We start from the raw sequence: 19122 nt of genomic DNA, 5'->3' as shown, positions 1-19122 counted from the left end.
GAGCACCTTCGTTGGCTACACTAATCTAATTGTGAATAAAAGTCGTTTTACAAGGCGGGACTTAGAACTCCCATTTAGGGGGCGTGTAATTTGCTACACGTGCATTTACATGAACAGTTAGAGTAAAACCCTAACTGAGGTAAATTGACAAGAAGGCGTATTTCAAGTTTATATATAAAATTTTCGGAATACATGTGGATCAACGTTCTCAATTTCACCTTATCAACACTGTCCCTATAAACGTATAGACCGGAGAAATAATGCATCATTGCATCACCATCCATTATAAAAGCATTTAAATTGCCATAATACTCTTATCACAACTGACAAACCCGGTAAATGGGTATCTTGAGTACTTTGATTTAGGGACAGTTATCTGATAAGCTGATGATCACTGATGTAAAAACGCTTATGGTTGTAAACGGAGTCAAGCGCTATTTGATTTGATAGTCCGCAATGAAGCGAGTTATAGCTGCAGTGTACACGAGTGAAATATCGTAAACCCTACATCTCTATAACATTGCAAAAAAAAAAAAAAAAAAACGACTAAGGTTTTGCGAATTTTGACCACATGCAACAATGAATGTTGCCAGAAAACTTCTGGCGGAATCCACATGACCTGTCCTTACCTTCAGTGGAGTTTACTTGTTATTGTTACACTGCTTAACCATTTCCTGTGATAAAGTATCATCAGTGTGCTATAGCAGTTACGTGACTGCATGTTCATTGTTATAGCCACGCAATATACCGAATGTTTAAGGGAAGGCAATGATGTAGAAAGTAATGATCATGTGTAGATATTGGTATTTTGTACACAAGGTTTATTTACAGATGCACATTTTTTTTATTATGGTCTCTTAATATGAGATTAGATCACAGATTGTGAACCTAGAAAGTCTCTGTACAGCCAGATGGTTCAGTTACAAATTTGCATTAAGTGTCACAGGTTGAAATAAAGTAATTCTTTGCGTCCGACATATGCATTAAGGGTCTATATATTATACACACGACTTGCATGTTTTAAAAAAAGCTGAAACAGAGTAAACCTTCGGAAGCATGCTAACAATATATATATCTCATCCTCATAACGTTTAGATTGGTGAATACTGGAATGATACATACATGTATATGGCGGTACCGTTGCCAAAAATCACCACAGCAACGAAATAATATCATTTGCCGTTGGTTTAAAAAAAAGACGTCACAGACACATTGGTCACTTTAGTCTCGCGCAGTGCGTCATTCGTCTGTGACAGTGAGGCGTCCAGTGATGACGTCAGCACGTCACCAAAGTCTCATCTACCCACTTTGATTCTTACTTTTCGGTATTTGCCGAATAAGAGTTTTCGGAAAGCCGTCCGAAAACTTGGATTAAATATGGTATAGATAACGGGATTGAGTAAACTGTTAAAATAACCCAGCCAGAGAAACACGCTGATCATAGCGTCCGGAAAGTAGCAATTGCTTCCACAGAATGGTCCAATTAAGGCGATGACGAAAAAAGGCAACCAGCAGACGACAAACGCACCCGTTATGATGCCAAGCACGCGTGCGGCTTTTCGCTCGCGCTTCATCTCAATCTTTTCCTTCCTCAAGCGTTCTTTTTCTTTTTTTCTGTGCATCTTGTTGTTGTTGTTACACTTTGTTGGCGTCCTCGGTGTCAGTTTTGACGAGGGTTTGGGGATTTTGCATGTTGAGCCCTTTCGACCAGGTAAGCTGAGGGGAGGCGGGCTGAGAGTAGAGGGGGCAAGAGTTGTGCTGGTGAGTCTAGTGGGGTTGATGGAAGCGTCCGAATCATTTTCCATCAGCCCATTTTCTTCTTCTCTCAGATCTACCGAACTTTCCACTTGAGAAATTTCGTTCAAGTGAAGACACGAGCCATTGAAGCTGCTGTAGCCGTCGTGACTGTCAACGTCACTTCCAGAGGAGACGTTCATTGAAACGCCGTCCGCACCAATGACTTTTGTTGACGGCACGGCCACAGCCGTGTCGTACTTCTTGGGTTTTTTTGCGCCTCCGAACGCCTTTTTACGTATGCGTGACCTCGCGGCCTTGTAGATTTTGTAATTCAGCACTAGCATTAGCACAAGAGGGCAGTAAAACGCCCCGACTGTTGAGTAAATAGTGTATCCTTGGTCTTGGCTAATTTGACAATAGCCTGTTACTTCAGGGGAGTTGTCGTCCTCTCTCCATCCGAACAGGGGAGGGATCGAGACACAGATGGCGACGATCCAGACTGCCGCCACCAACGTCAGGATCTTCCGGGCGTTCCGTCGTCGAATATAGTCGATGTCGGACACAGCCCAAAAGCGGTCAAAGGAAATGGCGACGAGGTGCAGAATGGAGCCTGTGCAGCAGAGTATATCGAACGAAATCCACATGTCACAGAGTTCGTTGCCGAGGTGCCACGTAAGAGTTATCTCATTCACAACACTGAGCGGCATTACCAAAACAGCCACCATCAGGTCCGTTACGGCCAGAGACAGAATCAGATAGTTGGAGACGGCCTGGAGGGAGCGCTCCAAGATGATGGCGGCGATGACGAAAACGTTACCGATGATGGTGACCAGGATCATCATACCTAGGACTAAACAGATGAACACCAACGGCGTCGTTGCATATTTCAAGTTGACGAGTTCTTCCGAGTCCGTGCCGTTGGTGGAGCTGTTGTCAGCGTCGTCGAAACTCTCCAGCCACAGCTCCGTGAGGTTGTCTCCCGAGGAGTAAGTGTATACGTCATACTCGCTTGCCATAGTCCGCACGCCTGGCACATCACTATTGATGCTATCGGGAAGCTATGTCAGTTTTAGACGGCAACGTGTACAAACACACGCCGAGAGCTCGCCACTAATGAGCCGAGTATCTGGTTCAGGGTGCCCCACCAGGTCAGCGTGCGGTGAAGCGCGCCTCGTCCGGAGTTATCGCATTCCATCGTTGCCACTCCGTGGAGCCCGATAACGCAATGAAATTATTGTGGACGCTTTATTCGAAAACAAGGAGAGAAAACTGCGCAGCACACGTTGGGATTTTCACCAAAGCAGCCTTAAAAACAAGAAGAAAAGACGATCAAGCGTGATGAGACCGAAGCTGCCTATCCCTCGGCGTAGAGTGCGTTATGGAATTCCTAAACGACACGGGACAGCGGCAGCAATTGAATAAAAGATAAAAGATGTCACAGAAAAGTTGAAGCACAAACAAAGCTGATACTGACACAAACTTTGACGAATTATGTAGTCTGATATTTTCAATATATGGCGTCGATATAGCAAATCAACCACACATTAACAAATCTATAGCACACTCGGTTGATCAACAAGTATACTGAAGCCGTTCACAGTAGTCGTGCAAAACTTCGATCTTATCAAGCTACTCCGATGAATTCTTCCCACATCCTTCCCACACCGGAACTCGAACTGGGGTCCCCGCCTGTGATTTCTGTGTCAGGTGTGAAATGCTGTGTGCCACGACCATGTAAGCTTCTGAAAATGAACAAAGGAAAGGTTTGGATCAATTGCATTGTAATGTAACCCAGTTATAGAACACGAACATGTACTTAACACCACGGGACTTCGCAGGAGAGGCTTGACAGATGTATAAAAGAGAAGAGCGGACATGTCAGCTCACTGCACTTTACGCTGTCGCGATCTACTAACCTCCATATCGATAGATTTTGTTTTGTCTTGTGTGAGGTACGCTAGATTTTCTCTGATCCCATTTACGCGTTATTTTTACAGAATCCCAGTTGGAATTAGCACGGATCAGCTGCTGTTTCTCGGAACTGAATTTTGCCAGGAACACTGTGGGCATGCATATGAGAATTTACGAACACACGCGGAAAAGGTAAGGCCTTCGATTGCTAATGCAAATACAGTACCAAAAAACTGTGACGTATGTCAAGCTCCAAACATGCTAATCAGAATATTCTTTGCTAAGTTGTAGTTTAACAATAAGGCACGACTTCTTCCACATAAGCTGGGTCATTTATACTTTGGAATTGCCCGCACGCACATATATTTTAAAGCAAACAAACTGCACATCAACGGTGTTAAAAGAGGCCTAATAAAACACACTTCCCGTGTCTCCCATTGGCTGCATAGCTATAACAGTATATCCACACCGATTTGTATGGCCCTGGAATAGGCATTTTTAGGTCAATGGAATCTTTTCTGTAGAACATGAAAAACGTAAGAAGTGGCCAAATGCTACGGAGAAAATAAAATCTCACTGTGGGAATAATTTCACGTTTTTTTATATAACGTTTCATTAATGTTGCTATAGATACACACTCATTCATCAACAGTAACGTCATACAGAATGGTGGCTTGGCAACAGATTCCAAAGGCCATTAAGGTTTGTATGCTTAAACTGGTAGACGGAAATTTGTAGTTGTTCAGAAAACACATGTACTCCCATGTAGGCCATTCAGAAAAGAACAGGTTTGCATGGTATTAATACTTATTTATTTATTTATTTGATTGGTGTTTTGTTTATTTATTTGATTGGTGTTTTACGCCATACTCAAGAATATTTCATTTATACGACGGCGGCCAGCACTATCTTGGGAGGAAACTGGGCTGAGCCCGGTGGAAATCCACAACCATCCGCAGGTTGATGGAAAACCTTCCCACGTACCGTGGTATTAATACGCGCGTATATAAAGGGCAAAATAGTCTTTTCACAATATAACTCCCTTAATTTCTTTTCCTTGGCCTAAAATACTCAAGACTAACTTATTTACAAATTGCTTTGCCAGTGGCCATTCGTGATCTGCACATTCATAATCAAAGAACGATTTCTCAAATATTTACCTATTTTATTGAATTGGTGTTTCACGCTGTAATCCAGAAATATTTTACTTATACGTTGGACCTCATTCAACGGCCAGGAAATCGGTCCAAGACCACTTTCACAAAGCCGCGTGTGACATTTTTTTATCGTACATTTAACAGAAGGGATAAATACATTGAAAACAAATCGCATCTTTGCAATTTAAATGAACTTTACGTGTTAATATTGATATTAGCCTTGCATGTAGGTCACCGTAGTCCACCGTATCCCCGGGGCGTTCACTCACCAGCCGTCTAAGCGCATCCTCTGGATTAGACAGCGAGTTCAGAACAAGTTACGAATAAATGGATAAGGCAGAAAAAAACGCATAGAAGTTAACGAGCTTATTGGGAGGCCAGACACCGTTATTTCCATTAATCGCGGCTTCACTGGAGCAGATACGTCGGAAAAATGCGTATTTTTCTCACTCACAATGCACGTATAAAAAAGCGAATCCCTGTTTAGTGCTCCTAGTCATGTCTCCGGATTTTTTTTTTTTTTTGGTTTTTTAGGTTTTTTTATTTCGTGCACAACATTTGACGGTGGGTGTTGATGGATGGACGCTGACATCATACGATTTGTTGGAATTACTTAAGGCAAGAAACATGTTCTCACGTCATGTATCTGGCGATCTGACGGAAAAAGTTACCACAAATAAAAAATACTAATGTTTCGGTGTTTAGTACGAAGCAAGCCGTGATCAGCGATTACAATAAGATAGCTCACGGGAAGCATCGACGCAAAACTGACATGAATGTTCCCATATATAAAAATGCACACCCGGTGACTATTTTTTATAGAAAATTTTTAAGATAGAGCTGTGGTTGCATGGGACAGGAGATATGGGCTGAATAAATAATTAGAACATTGTATGCGCTAAAACGTTATGTTGTTAAGTGTATTGTCTGTTAGGTTGAAAGAAACACAAAAAGTTCACATCACGTCTGCAACGAAGGATACCACCAATCTCACGTGAATACTCACGTCTAGTGGTAACGGGGATCATGAGCCGATTATTCACATTTTCAACACACCTGCTGATTTATTAGCCTAGAGCGTATAGGGCAAGCAGCCATCGTCTAACATGTCATTTTATGACACAACTTGCAAATGTGGTGACCCTACCAAGTTGGACTCTTGCAAACACAGGGTAGACGGGTTATGATGATTAACTGCCGTGCGTTTAACTCAAAAATATAATAAAACACATGCGATTGTTAAAATGGATTCGTAATAACTGAACAACAATATCATATTTAATGGAAAAGTAAAGGATGCATAATTAAAAAAAAACATCTCATTAGTGGAAAGTCTGCCTCCACTATTGTCTTTAAACAAGGATATACCGCTTACACGCTACATGTATATAAGAGAATGCATCTTGGTAGCTTTAGATAAAAAATTCAGAATGGAAAAGATTGATAAATTGTTACGGATGTGATCGAATAAAATCCGGTGTCCTCCACTAGAATCTTTCAGTACGGCAATAAACACTCAGTAAAGTGATTAAGGGTAAAAAAAGCCCATAAAAAACAGGCCATGATCATTATGAAAAGCGATGCAGCCTAGACCAACACGACATATTCAAATAGGTATTTATCTGGTTGTGAAAAGCTAGCTGGCGAAGAGAAATTAGGGACAAAAGATGTCGATTCGGTATGAATAAATTATTTTTCCGAACCCTCTTAGGCTCTTTGTGTCAGTTATTTTGTTTAATTATTTATTTTTTTGATACTTTATACCGTATTAAAGAATATTTCAGTTATGCAACGACGGCCAGCATTATGGTGGATGGAAACCCCGCAGCGCCCGGGGTCAATCCACAAGGTTCTGCAGGTCGTCAGTTACCAAACTCTGGTCTAGGCCTAACGTGACAGCTTCAGCGAAGCTCTGAGCACGTCGTTTCAGTGAGGCACATTGAGTTTGACGTCACAGCCTGAGCAGCATTATATTATCAGTGCGTCATTATCAGCCGAACGAATAGTCGGCTACGTTGGCTAAATTTGTGAGGAATGTCTTGTTACTTGAAGTGTGCAGCAGTTTGAGATGAGAGTAATTTCTACCAAAAAGCCTTCCATGCCTGTAAAAAAAAAACTAAGCCTAAATGTATAACCTCCCTCTACTGAGAAAAAAAAAACAGTAAAGAAAATATAAACGCACACAAAGCAAGAAAATGCATCAAAATTGTCTTGATTATTTTAATGGAAATTACCCTGCTGAAATATCTATCAGTAGAGAGCATGATCTTTTTTTTTTACAGCACGTATTTTTCCGTGACCTACATAAAGCATCTGTAGCGTCTTTAATTAGAGCCCTCGGATCCTTTCTTTCTCAAGCCGCACATATTCAACTGGATAGACAGTGCTGTGGTCTTTCAGCAGTGGACAGATATAGTGATTGCTGGAGTCAATAGTACGTGTTTGTTTTGTCAGTTATGTATCCGTGCTAATGGAAATATATCTGTTTGTAAGGAGTGTTACCCAACTGGTGAATCGATCAATGTGCTGGACAATGAGACCGTAGCTCTGATGTAGCCATCCATCTTAATACAGTTCTGATACTTCAACGCAATCCCGGGGCTGAAGAAGCGTCCGATATTTACCGGTGACACGTCCGCGGGATTAAAATCACATCGCTGAAACGTGTGGCAAAATAAAAGTACCTCTATCTTTATTTCTCGTAGGATATCTCCTTTAGCATACCCTAATGGGAGTGAAAAAAACAGACTCACAAGAAGTAACATTCTTAGGCACGGAAATGAAGTTGCCATCTTACAGCAATTAACGAAAGTGACATGAAAAGTCAATTGTGTGAAACGTGAAGGGTGATAAGAAGGACGGAAATCTCGACGGAATCGAAAGCGTTTTGAGTGAGACTGCAGGGTTTAAACGAAATTCAGTATTACTGGTGACGAGAGCTTGGCCATAAATTGCGGAGAAATGATTTTACTGACTGCACACTGCTTTTCTGATGTAGGAATTATACACAAGAGTGTCTCTGTCATCGATTACACAAATACACGAGACGGCAAAGCGGCAAATATTTCAACATTCTCATTTTGAGAAATCGGTCTGCTACGGCTCCCGTGGGGACGGAGAAGCGAGGCAGGTGCCTCACTGGCGTTCAACAGAAGACTTGGTGGTGTGGAGTAATTCTTTGTCCCTACGCACATGAGGCCCCCCAAATCAACCTACGTTGTCTAACACGAGTAGAACTTTCTAACAGTAGGAGCGCCAAGGTAATTAACGTGGACGAAAAGGCAGGGAATAGTTGACAAATATTTATACTGAGTAGATTACTGCCTGCTTTGGTCTGCAAGGGCTCGTTTTTCAAGTGATCTGGAACCATGGTTCTCTCCAATGGAGCTATCCAATTACAGTTCTAACCAAACTGGACGCCATCGCATCAGATCGTTAATTCAAAAGATTTGTAGTTCTGTTTATTCTGTTTTCACCACCGCAGTAAATTTCATCAAAGAAGATTCCCTGCGATTTTATTTATTGCTTGGAATCTGTATGGCTTTACAATCTGTTAAAGACTCTAAGATTTTCGGAATCTGGTGTTAAATAAAAACTGTTATCTTATTTTTACTTCTCTCATAAACTACGTGAAAGTTAACACAGTTTTCCCCCCATCTATTGCTTACCTTAGAAAAAATTCCCCAATCTATTACTTACCTCAGAAAAAAGCAGGTTTTAATGTGATGCTCTGCCAATGCAAGTTAATTGCGTGATCAATACTTCGAAATAAGTGTTGTCAGGAGCGTTTTCAAGTCAACGCTGATTGAGATCAATTATTCTGTTGTTCTTGTTTTGCTTTAACTGTATGACTTTGCTATACAATATTTCTAGTTTTTATATATCAGTAAAGTTTGTTTCTGGCCAGCGTGATCAACTCTGACAAGGAGGAATGCAATGGCCGGAACATCCGGGTATTCAGTTTGTTAATGTAAATCATTCTCATCCACGGTGCAAAATACAAGGTGCATTATGCCATAAAGATACGAGCATATTCCCAGGATGCAATGTTTTCCAATATTTTACAAAATTTCCAAGAAATCACAGGGTCAAAATGCCTTCTGCACATCAATTAACTGTTTCGTCAGTAAATGACGTCATACGTATTATTTTTTGCCGTTATAATGCCTTGCCTAACTATTCATGCGGATTTAATCGATGGGGGAATGCCAGGCAATTTCGCTGGTCGTCTTAGAAGCAGACCTCTGTTGTTACTTGCAGACAATTTACTTCTGTCCAAGATATGTCAATTTGCAAGCTGATTTTTAACGCATCCAATATTTCAAGTAAGGAGGGAAAAAAAAGCTCGTCTTAATATTTGATATAATTCAGTCTTTGTTAATAAACCAGCGGGATAACATGCCACGTTCTTGGACAATATTACTTGGCTACCAACAAAAAGTAATCATTTCAAAGGTCTAACGGTTATCCCCACAACCAGATGCAGGACATGTTTGACTTGCTTATTCGCCCGTACCAACTCATTTTCATCCGGGCAAAGCTGTTCTACTGACATACAGATGCTGATGCGCCGACAAGATAGAAGTAAAACTTATTTTTGGAATACTACTAATTTAGTTCATCGAAAATGATGCCGGAAGGAGATTTTTTTAGATCAATATACAACACTATGAAAGGGCTTCTTGAATTTACCATGCTAGATTACACGTTATCTGTAAAAAGAAAGATTTGTAAAGCTACATCCTCTTGAAAATAACAGTCCATTCGAAAATATACGGTGCATGGGTTTGTTGAAGAATAGAAGACAAATTGACTGTTTACATCATGGTAATGCAATGATTTTTTCAATGTTTTTGAACGGCTGATATTTTGGGATATTCGTTTATATGTAACTCACCATGTTAATTACACAATGCTGCTCAAAGGCAAAAGGATCTGTTCTTACACAGGCAGACCAAAACACCTTGTGTTTATGGAGGCTGAAATATGTAAAACCACAACAAAACCCCACAAAATTACCCATTCATGACTACATACACAACCGAACACAGTTTCACTCACACTCAGTATATAATTAACATAAGTAAATATTTATTTGTTCGTATTACGGTTACAGAAGTAAACATGTGAACAAATATGTCCAAAAAATTTATCCCAAAGCAAAGATGCCACACACCTGGGGCGGGCAGTTTGATTTATTTATTTATCACACTCCCTCCGCAAAACTTTCCCTTATATGATGAGGACGGACCTCCAAACTTGGGCAAACTTTCCAAACATGACGTACAATTATGCGCACCATATTGGTGAGAGACAAGTGGTCGTCGACCACGCATTGCCACAGTCATTGAGAGCGGGGCGTACAGCGTTGAGCACTTTACACTCGGTTGTTGCATATTCCAGTGGGTGAAAGTTTTAGCAATTTAAGCACCATGGAGGCATGGTGTTTTACAACTGTAACAATCCGTGGAGGTGCAGAAGATGGTGTAAAATGGGTCCGGGTTAGGGTATATAAAGGCAAAAAGGGAAAATAAAAAGGGACATTTGTGTGAGTGTGTTGCCACTAAACGACTTATTGCTGGGCTGGAAGCCGGTCGTTCAGGGTTATTACTGGGGTACGACGTACGGTAGAGTTTACGCACGGCTCTCATACAAAGGCCAGATCGATCTGGGTCTCAGTTCTATCGATAGATTTTCTAAGATAAAGCTCATGTTTGACGGTCATTACAGTGGATAGTTCAACACTGAGCTAGCACAAGCCCGTCTTAATCTCCAAATGCAGGGGAGCTTTTCAGTTAACGGCTTACACCAGGAGCTGTCCCCCGCCATTACATTGGCGGCACACAAAACTTGATCGTGGTGCCCGGGACTAGTCAGCCCCTTATATAATTGGCAACGCGGCCAACTCACATTCAACAGCGAAAAAACACGTTTATGTTTAACCCCAGTGAACAGGGATCGATAAGAGCAGAGGCATTGCCCCCTAAAGTAAGCCAGAAAAGAAGCGGGCGTAAAGAGCAGAGGTCTTTCTTTGTTATATCAGGGGGATTTAACCCAAGCTTGACCCTGAGGTGGACCCATCACTCGCCATTATTCCGCCCACTAATGAGATAACACTGCTTCAATGTAGCATGGGACAAGGTGGTCGTTAGCACACGTAAACATACTGTGTTAGCTGAATTTTGTGCTACGTAAACACAACACGTTATGATTAACTGAAACAGGGGCGCGTGTGCTAAATATGCACAACATACATGCAATATTTTCCGTTGAAACAATTTGTGCTACATGTAAGCAAACACAATATGCTGTGGTCCGTTGAAACAAAAGGGGCTGCATGTGTTACGTAAACACAGTACACTATGGTTGGTTAAAACAAGAGAGGCTGCCTCTGTTACGTAAGCACAGCACATTGTGGCCAGTTTAAACAGCATACGTCGCCTGTGTTACACAGACACAACATGCTATGATCAGTGGGATCAACAGAGACCGATTATGCCACGTGACAATAATATACTGTGGCCATTTAAAACAATTGAGAGAACGCTAGTGCTACAGAAACGCAACATGCCATGGTCAGTTGAAACAACTGAGGCCGCTTAAACTACTCTCATCGAGGGTTACACAATTTACAGTCTTTGTTCTCGCAGCTATAAAATCTGTTATAAAATCTACCATGGGACATGCACCCCTTGCACATGTACTTGATTTGGACGATAGTCTAAAAGGATTTTGGTGCGGCAACCCTCTGTGTAATAGGAGTCTTATTCAAATGTATAACGTATGTCAAACGCGAGGCAAATGTTGTCTAGCCCAAAGTGCTAGAAAGCTATATAAAAATTGGTTAATATGTCATTGTCAGTAGGCATGTTAAAACAAAGGAATAATTACTTCAGTCTTGCAGAAAAAAACACATGAATTGTATACTTGCTCAAAAGTTTATAGCAGATTGTTGCATTAAAAGCCTAAAGTATGGCATCAGCTAAATAGGCTGTCCACCCTTAACACTCGCACCTTAGGCCTACATGTTCCAGTAATCAATCGAGCAATCAATTTAGGAATTTTGCACGACACCTGTAACCCTGGCATGGCAAAGTGAATAACAGACAATGCTACTGGCAATGACACTGAAGCTCATCATTAACAATATATCTTTCAATTATAGTATAGACGTGAAACGTAAATTTCAAAGTGAGGTCACCCGTTTCCGATAGTCTTATACGCTAGAGGCAAAACGTGACCAGATTGTATAATTCTATGCACTGAAGCTGTATGAACTGCAGATATAAGTAAAAAAACAGTTTGCATACGGTGAGACAGACGGGTAAACAGACGGAAAGGCGGAAGGACAAAAGTATACGATAATATGACCCCATCTGGCCAACATGGTATTTGTGGAGGAACAGACACACGCGTGTAATATCTAACTGCTCACGGGCTATCGGACTCCAGAAAAAAACCATTAGCTCGCTCGGACAGTGAAGGCTTAAATAAATAGTTTTATTCATGCATTCCGTGTAAAAAAACAACAAAAAAAAACCAAAAAAAAAGCAAAAAAAAAAAACAAAAAAAAAAACAAACTAAACAAACAAACGGAAGTACCCGTATGATGAGATTCTGACACGAAGACCCCGTTGGTGTGGAACATTTCGCATTTATTGCCGAACACTTGAGCTTTCGACAACATAACGAATTTATACCAGGGTTTTATGAACAAAAAATTGCTGATAATTACCCAAAAGCATGTGGAAAGTAAGTGAAAAGAATAGCCTGTTGTGGACAGCTTATGAAAATACATAATTTGGATTTTCTTCCTTCTTATGAATCTGACTTTGTAGCCTAAACAAGTTACGTCTTTCTTGCCCCCCAAATGGTTCTATTTAACAGGGACGCCAGGAAACCTATACGTATTTCCAAATTGAGATCACCCAGTTCAAAGAAAGCTACTGAAGACGATCAAGCACAGATTTTGCGAATTTGGACTTTAAAAATCCAGAGTATATATGATTGAATTTCCTTCAGTTACAGAGGTGGAAATGTCAAGCTAATGAAGATGTTTGGTGACAGAACTTGTGGTTTAAAAGTTCATATCATTGAATTTCGTTCAGTTATAGAGGTGAAAATGTCAAGCTAATGAAGATGTTTGGTGACAGAACTTGTGGTTTAAAAGTTCATATGATTGAATTTCATTCAGTTACAGAGGTGAAAATGTCAAGCTAATGAAGATGCTCGGTGACAGAACTTGTGGTTTAAAAGTTCATATGATTGAATTTCGTTCAGTTACAGAGGTGAAAATGTCAAACTAATGAAGATGCTCGGTGACAGAACTTGTGGTTTAAAAGTTCATATCATTGAATTTCATTCAGTTACAGAGGTGGAAATGTCAAGCTAATGAAGATGTTCGGTGACAGAACTTGTGGTTTAAAAGTTCATATGATTGAATTTCGTTTAGTTACAGAGGTGAAAATGTCAAGCTAATGAAGATGTTCGGTGACAGAACTTGTGGTTTCAAAGTTCATATGATTAAATTTCATTCAGTTACAGAGGTGGAAATGTCAAGCTAATGAAGATGTTCGGTGACAGAACTTGTGGTTTAAAAGTTCATATGATTGAATTTCATTCAGTTACAGAGGTGGAAATGTCAAGCTAATGAAGATGCTCGGTGACAGAACTCGCGGTTTAAAAGTTCATATGATTGAATTTCGTTCAGTTACAGAGGTGGAAATGTCGAGCTAATGAAGATGTTCGGTGACAGAACTTGTGGTTTAAAAGTTCATATGATTGAATTTCATTCAGTTACAGAGGTGGAAATGCCAAGCTAATGAAGATGTTCGGTGACAGAACTTGTGGTTTAAAAGTTCATATGATTGAACTTCGTTTAGTTACAGAGGTGGAAATGCCAAGCTAATGAAGATGTTCGGTGACAGAACTTGTGGTTTAAAAGTTCATAAGATTGAATTTCGTTCAGTTACAGAGGTGGAAATGCCAAGCTAATGAAGATGTTCGGTGACAGAACTTGTGGTTTAAAAGTTCATATCATTGAATTTCGTTCAGTTACAGAGGTGAAAATGTCAAGCTAATGAAGATGTTCGGTGACAGAACTTGTGGTTTAAAAGTTCATATGATTGAATTTCGTTCAGTTACAGAGGTGAAAATGTCAAGCTAATGAAGATGTTTGGTGACAGAACTTGTGGTTTAAAAGTTCATATGATTGAATTTCGTTTAGTTACAGAGGTGGAAATGTCAAGCTAATGAAGATGTTCGGTGACAGAACTTGTGGTTTAAAAGTTCATATGATTGAATTTCATTCAGTTACAGAGGTGGAAATGTCAAGCTAATGAAGATGTTCGGTGACAGAACTTGTGGTTTAAAAGTTCATATGATTGAATTTCGTTCAGTTACAGAGGTGGAAATGTCAATCTAATGAAGATGCTCGGTGACAGAACTTGTGGTTTAAAAGTTCATATGATTGAATTTCGTTCAGTTACAGAGGTGGAAATGTCAAGCTAATGAAGATGTTCGGTGACAGAACTTGTGGTTTAAAAGTTCATATGATTGAATTTCGTTCAGTTACAGAGGTGGAAATGTCAAGCTAATGAAGATGTTCGGTGACAGAACTTGTGGTTTAAAAGTTCATATGATTGAACTTCGTTTAGTTACAGAGGTGGAAATGCCAAGCTAATGAAGATGTTCGGTGACAGAACTTGTGGTTTAAAAGTTCATATGATTGAATTTCGTTCAGTTACAGAGGTGGAAATGTCAAGCTAATGAAGATGTTCGGTGACAGAACTTGTGGTTTAAAAGTTCATATGATTGAATTTCGTTCAGTTACAGAGGTGGAAATGTCAAGCTAATGAAGATGTTCGGTGACAGAACTTGTGGTTTAAAAGTTCATATGATTGAACTTCGTTTAGTTACAGAGGTGGAAATGCCAAGCTAATGAAGATGTTCGGTGACAGAACTTGTGGTTTAAAAGTTCATATGATTGAATTTCGTTCAGTTACAGAGGTGGAAATGTCCAGAAATCAACTTATTAGGATTGTTTAGGAAATTCATGATATTTTCTTGAAACTGGCAAATCGGTACTATTAATACTATATATATTATTTTTCTAACATGCAGTAAAATGCCGCCGAATATGTTTGTGACATTCAGAAGGTCAGCCCCTACAAATTAAACTTACCTTTAATCTTATATAGGCACATGTTGTCCACAAGAGCATGTTCGTATCTTCATATAATGTCGATGACGCATACATTAAACTTGAATGAGGAACGGTTTGTCCTACAGAGCACCAGTATCAGACATCTCTCCTGTAATACATAATGCTTCAACACTGGTGACAACATCCACACAGCCTGGAATCTAGTCTTTGCCACGATATTACAATGGCTAGGGTTATACCCATTCCAACGTACACCCAGTTTTTGTAATTGATTGTTTCATATGGCATTGACCAATAACTGATATCTGACTGACTGTTTGGTTGACTTATTAATAGATCCGCTACAACCCTGGGGAATATAATCCTTTCATAGACAGAAATAATGACGACAGTAATGACAACCTAATTGATTATAATAAATATCAAAGGTTCCGACTGTAACATTGTCTATTATGCTAATCACCAGTAAGTGTTAGTATCACGCCAAACATTCTAATGCAGTCAATATGAAGTTACATGCAAAGACAATTCCCCGCAGCGAATACTGCATCGGCTACTTCAATGGCTTTTAAGGACAAGGGAAGTCAATAAAAAATGCCTGGAGTAAAGCAGTCGTTATTGGTTTTTATTATTGAAGTTGCTGCCATCAATTGATTCTTGTCACGCCAAAAAAGCAAGGGGAATCTATCAGAAGTTTGCACCAAAAGTTACTTAGATTGATTTCCTTCACTCTCAAGTGTCACAGAAGAATGTCTTGAGAGTAGGGCTGCAGGAGTTCTTGGAGTAAGCAGGCGAGGCAACTAATGTTGCATGTATGTACGAAACATTTGTGTCACTGCCCACGCTCTGTTTCAATCAGCAGCTTGGCTCGGCACTATCGTGGTCGTATTAAATGGCGTCTTCCTGCTGCAAGTCGTTAGCGATATTGACAATTTAGCAGGATCCCGATGTCAAAGACTCCACATATGACGCCCGGTATTGTTATTTATTTTATTTGTGTTTTACGTGCTTCTCGAAAATATCTCACTCATACGACGGCAACGCGCATTATGGTAGGAGGAAACCGGGCACATTTAGCAGGGGGCGGAAGCGGGAAGGTGGGGGCGAGGGGGATAAAAGACGATTAACGTATACTGAGCGCAGTATACAAATCACAATTCAAGAAGGCAAACCGTGAAACAATAGTCGAGGTCAAAGTTCAAACACCAGTTTAAATAATAAAATAAATATCACAACTGAAAAACGAAACGGTTGTTGGCAGGAGTATTGTTCGTCACAGTATGTGCGACAATGTTGCCGAAGCGGCATTTATAAGCCCATGAGGCCGGGAACCTGCCACCAATGCGGTCACTGTGAGTTCAAATCCAGCTCACGCTGGCTTCCTTTCCAACCCTAAATGGGAAGGTCTAACAGCCTGCGGATGGTCGTGAATTTCCTCCCACCATAATGCTGGCCGCCGTCAAATAAGTGAAATATGCTTGAGTACGGCGTAAAACACCAATCAAATAAATAAATAAACAAACCATTCCAAACGCACAGGTAACAATAAGTTCAATTTTAAGTTTTCAGTTATAACTAAGCTCGGATTTTAGTCTGGTGTCTGTTGCTTTTGAGCGTCCTGGTCAACGACTGCAAGTCATAAGACCAAAACCAGTCTGAAACGTCAACTAATCCGTCCTGTTCATTAAAGATGTAAACAGCCATGCATTAAGTAATTATTATTATATTTACAGAGATATTGGAACAAATTTGAGATTTATTTCGAAATGTCTTTAACAGCCCAGTATGTTATCGATATGTAATAACTCTTCTTCCTATTTGAAACAAAATTCTTTAGAACACAGGTAGTTGGAATTCCCGAAATACATATAGTTTCTTAATTCTCTTATCGCAGACATCTGAATTGCTTTGTTTTGTTTCGTCTCAAATGTATTCCAGTATCTCTGTAAACATAATAATAATTACTTAGTGCATGGTTGTTTACCTCTTTATTGAACAGGACGGATTAGTTAACGTTTCAGACTCGTTTTGGTCTTATGACTTGCAGTCGTTGACCGAGGCGCTCCTTTTGACTGGGTGCACGAGTTGACGCGGCAAATTCGATTGTATCTCTCGCTATGAGGTGCAACCTTGAGGCTACCCTGTTTATTATGGAAAAGCTGTGAACATTCGGGTTATCACGTCTCATGGTACATCGTTCAACTCAACCTTTACTTTCCCTCAACGGTTGTAAACATCAGTCCTCAAGGGGCATTGTAATACTAGCAGCATTCATAAACACAGTGAATGTGTTTTGGCTGCAATAACGTCCATAGGCACTAAACAATGACGGTAATGCTCCAAAATGGCAACTGGGGAGTTCCCATAGTACCTACCACGTGGCACAGAAATGTGCACTGTAAGTGGTTAGGCGTAAGCCTGACTTAATTGCACCGGCGGGAGATTAGCCGTAAGTAGGACATCAAAGGAATTTCAAATATTCATAATTCATACAAATCACATCTTGTGACGCCCAGGAATGCCATCGAGTCACTTTAGCCATGACCCCTTACCAGCGAGCTTAATGGCATAAGAGGAGATGCGCACTAAAGTCACGGCGCTCTCATCAGCCCTGCTCAACTAATCACGTCGATTCAAAGATACAAGCCTAGAACGAAGTATTGTTTATAGAGATGATGATTCAAAAGCTGGGCACGTTAGTCTCCCATATTCCCGACCATTATGTGGGCTAAATCGTCCGATGAAGTGGCCTCCCGCAGTGATCATCCAATTTCCAACACGCGGCAACGACCGGGAAAATTATCGCCACTGCTTTCCTGGCTAGGAAAATCTCAGTGTGCACTTCCCTACCCTTTTCCAGGACATTTTTATGGCCCTTGCCCTGGAACATTTAGCTCCATTATGGATGCACGGTTAGATAGTATGGGAGAAGTCAATCGAAAAGATCATAGATTATAACAAAAGCTAATAACCGTGAGATGCTGATAAACCCTTGATGCACGATGCCGTAATGTAAGACCTGGTGGACTACACACTGTGGTCGGAACTGTAGTGAAAGCACAGCGTTTTCTGTTATGTCGTGTACTATACGTCTTAGGTTTTATGAGCAAACACACATTCACAGAAGAGAGAATATAACTCACTCACTTGTAGCAGAAAGGTCAAAGTGCGGTGAAACACACCCTTTTCTGCTGTTTCTTTTTTTTGGTTTTCTGGGTCGTGTTTCACAAATCCTCATCTCATACATGAAAGAATAACTTGTCTCAGCAAAACGATCTGGACCACGGTGAAAGCACATCGTTTTCTGCTGCTTCACTGCAGTGCTCGTGTACTATTACTAAGGCTTTTTCGAACACTAGTATCCTAATACAGGAAAGCATAGGACTACGTACAAAGCTTTGGATCGTTTTGATGCACGATGTCCTCCTAATGTAAGATTCTGGAGGGATACACAGTGTGGTTCAAACCGCGGTGAAAGCACATCGTTTTCTGCTGGATCACAGCAGTTCTTGTGTACTGTTTACGAATTTTATGAGCAAACTCACACGAAAGAACAAAACAGGATACATATCTTTGGAACCGCGTTGATGCAAATTGTCGAACACGCGAGACTCTTGACTCACCGCTCAAAAACATCAGAGCTGCGGTGAAAACACATCGTTTTCTGTTGTTTCGCTCTCGTTCTAGTGTACTACGCAGGAGCTTTACGAGCAATCATACTGTCACATGGGAAAAACAAGAGAAAATATCTGCATAGCTTTGAACCGCTGTGATGCGCAATGAAGCATACGCTAGACAACTGCGGGCTAGACAAGAATGTGCTCTGGAACAGCATTGTTTACGGCAAGATGAGGATTTTAGAGCACCCCCTCCCCATTGAATTTATCTCCAGCTATCTATCTAAGCGTCCCTTTATCTACTTTTTTACAGTCGGTATAATGTTGCTTATCTATGACTGGACTATGTCATATTGATAATACAACGTCCTACATATTCAAGCGGCCTTATAGCTGCACCTTCCATTGAGTCAGACACCTGTTCTAATTGATTATACACTTCATTTGACTTTTTCTTGATATGTAGTTTTTAATTGAATAAATGTTTGCTGTGTATTGACGGATTCATTATTTGCTTGCTGCATGAATGAATGAC

The 19122-nt window shown here is 40.5% G+C and overlaps 1 protein-coding gene across 6 annotated transcripts in view; it reads right to left on the bottom strand.

The window, feature by feature from the left end:
- Window positions 1–808: 808 nt before the first annotated feature.
- Window positions 809–19122, bottom strand: part of LOC135477576 (5-hydroxytryptamine receptor 1D-like) — an 80743-nt gene continuing 62429 nt past the window's right edge. For 3 of the 6 annotated variants that reach the window (XM_064757724.1, XM_064757726.1, XM_064757727.1), the window contains one exon: window positions 809–3479. In XM_064757724.1, coding sequence (XP_064613794.1) covers window positions 1296–2753 — 1458 coding nt within the window. In that variant the 5' untranslated portion in view covers window positions 2754–3479 and the 3' untranslated portion in view covers window positions 809–1295. Of the gene's footprint in view, window positions 3480–14988; window positions 15119–19122 lie in introns of all 6 variants that reach the window. The other 3 variants (XM_064757725.1, XM_064757728.1, XM_064757729.1) reach the window with 3 other exon arrangements.

The sequence above is a fragment of the Liolophura sinensis genome, chromosome 11 (assembly GCF_032854445.1).
Source record: "Liolophura sinensis isolate JHLJ2023 chromosome 11, CUHK_Ljap_v2, whole genome shotgun sequence".
In the NCBI taxonomy this organism is placed as follows: Eukaryota; Metazoa; Mollusca; class Polyplacophora; order Chitonida; family Chitonidae; genus Liolophura; species Liolophura sinensis.
This window is presented reverse-complemented; position numbering and strand designations above follow the sequence as displayed.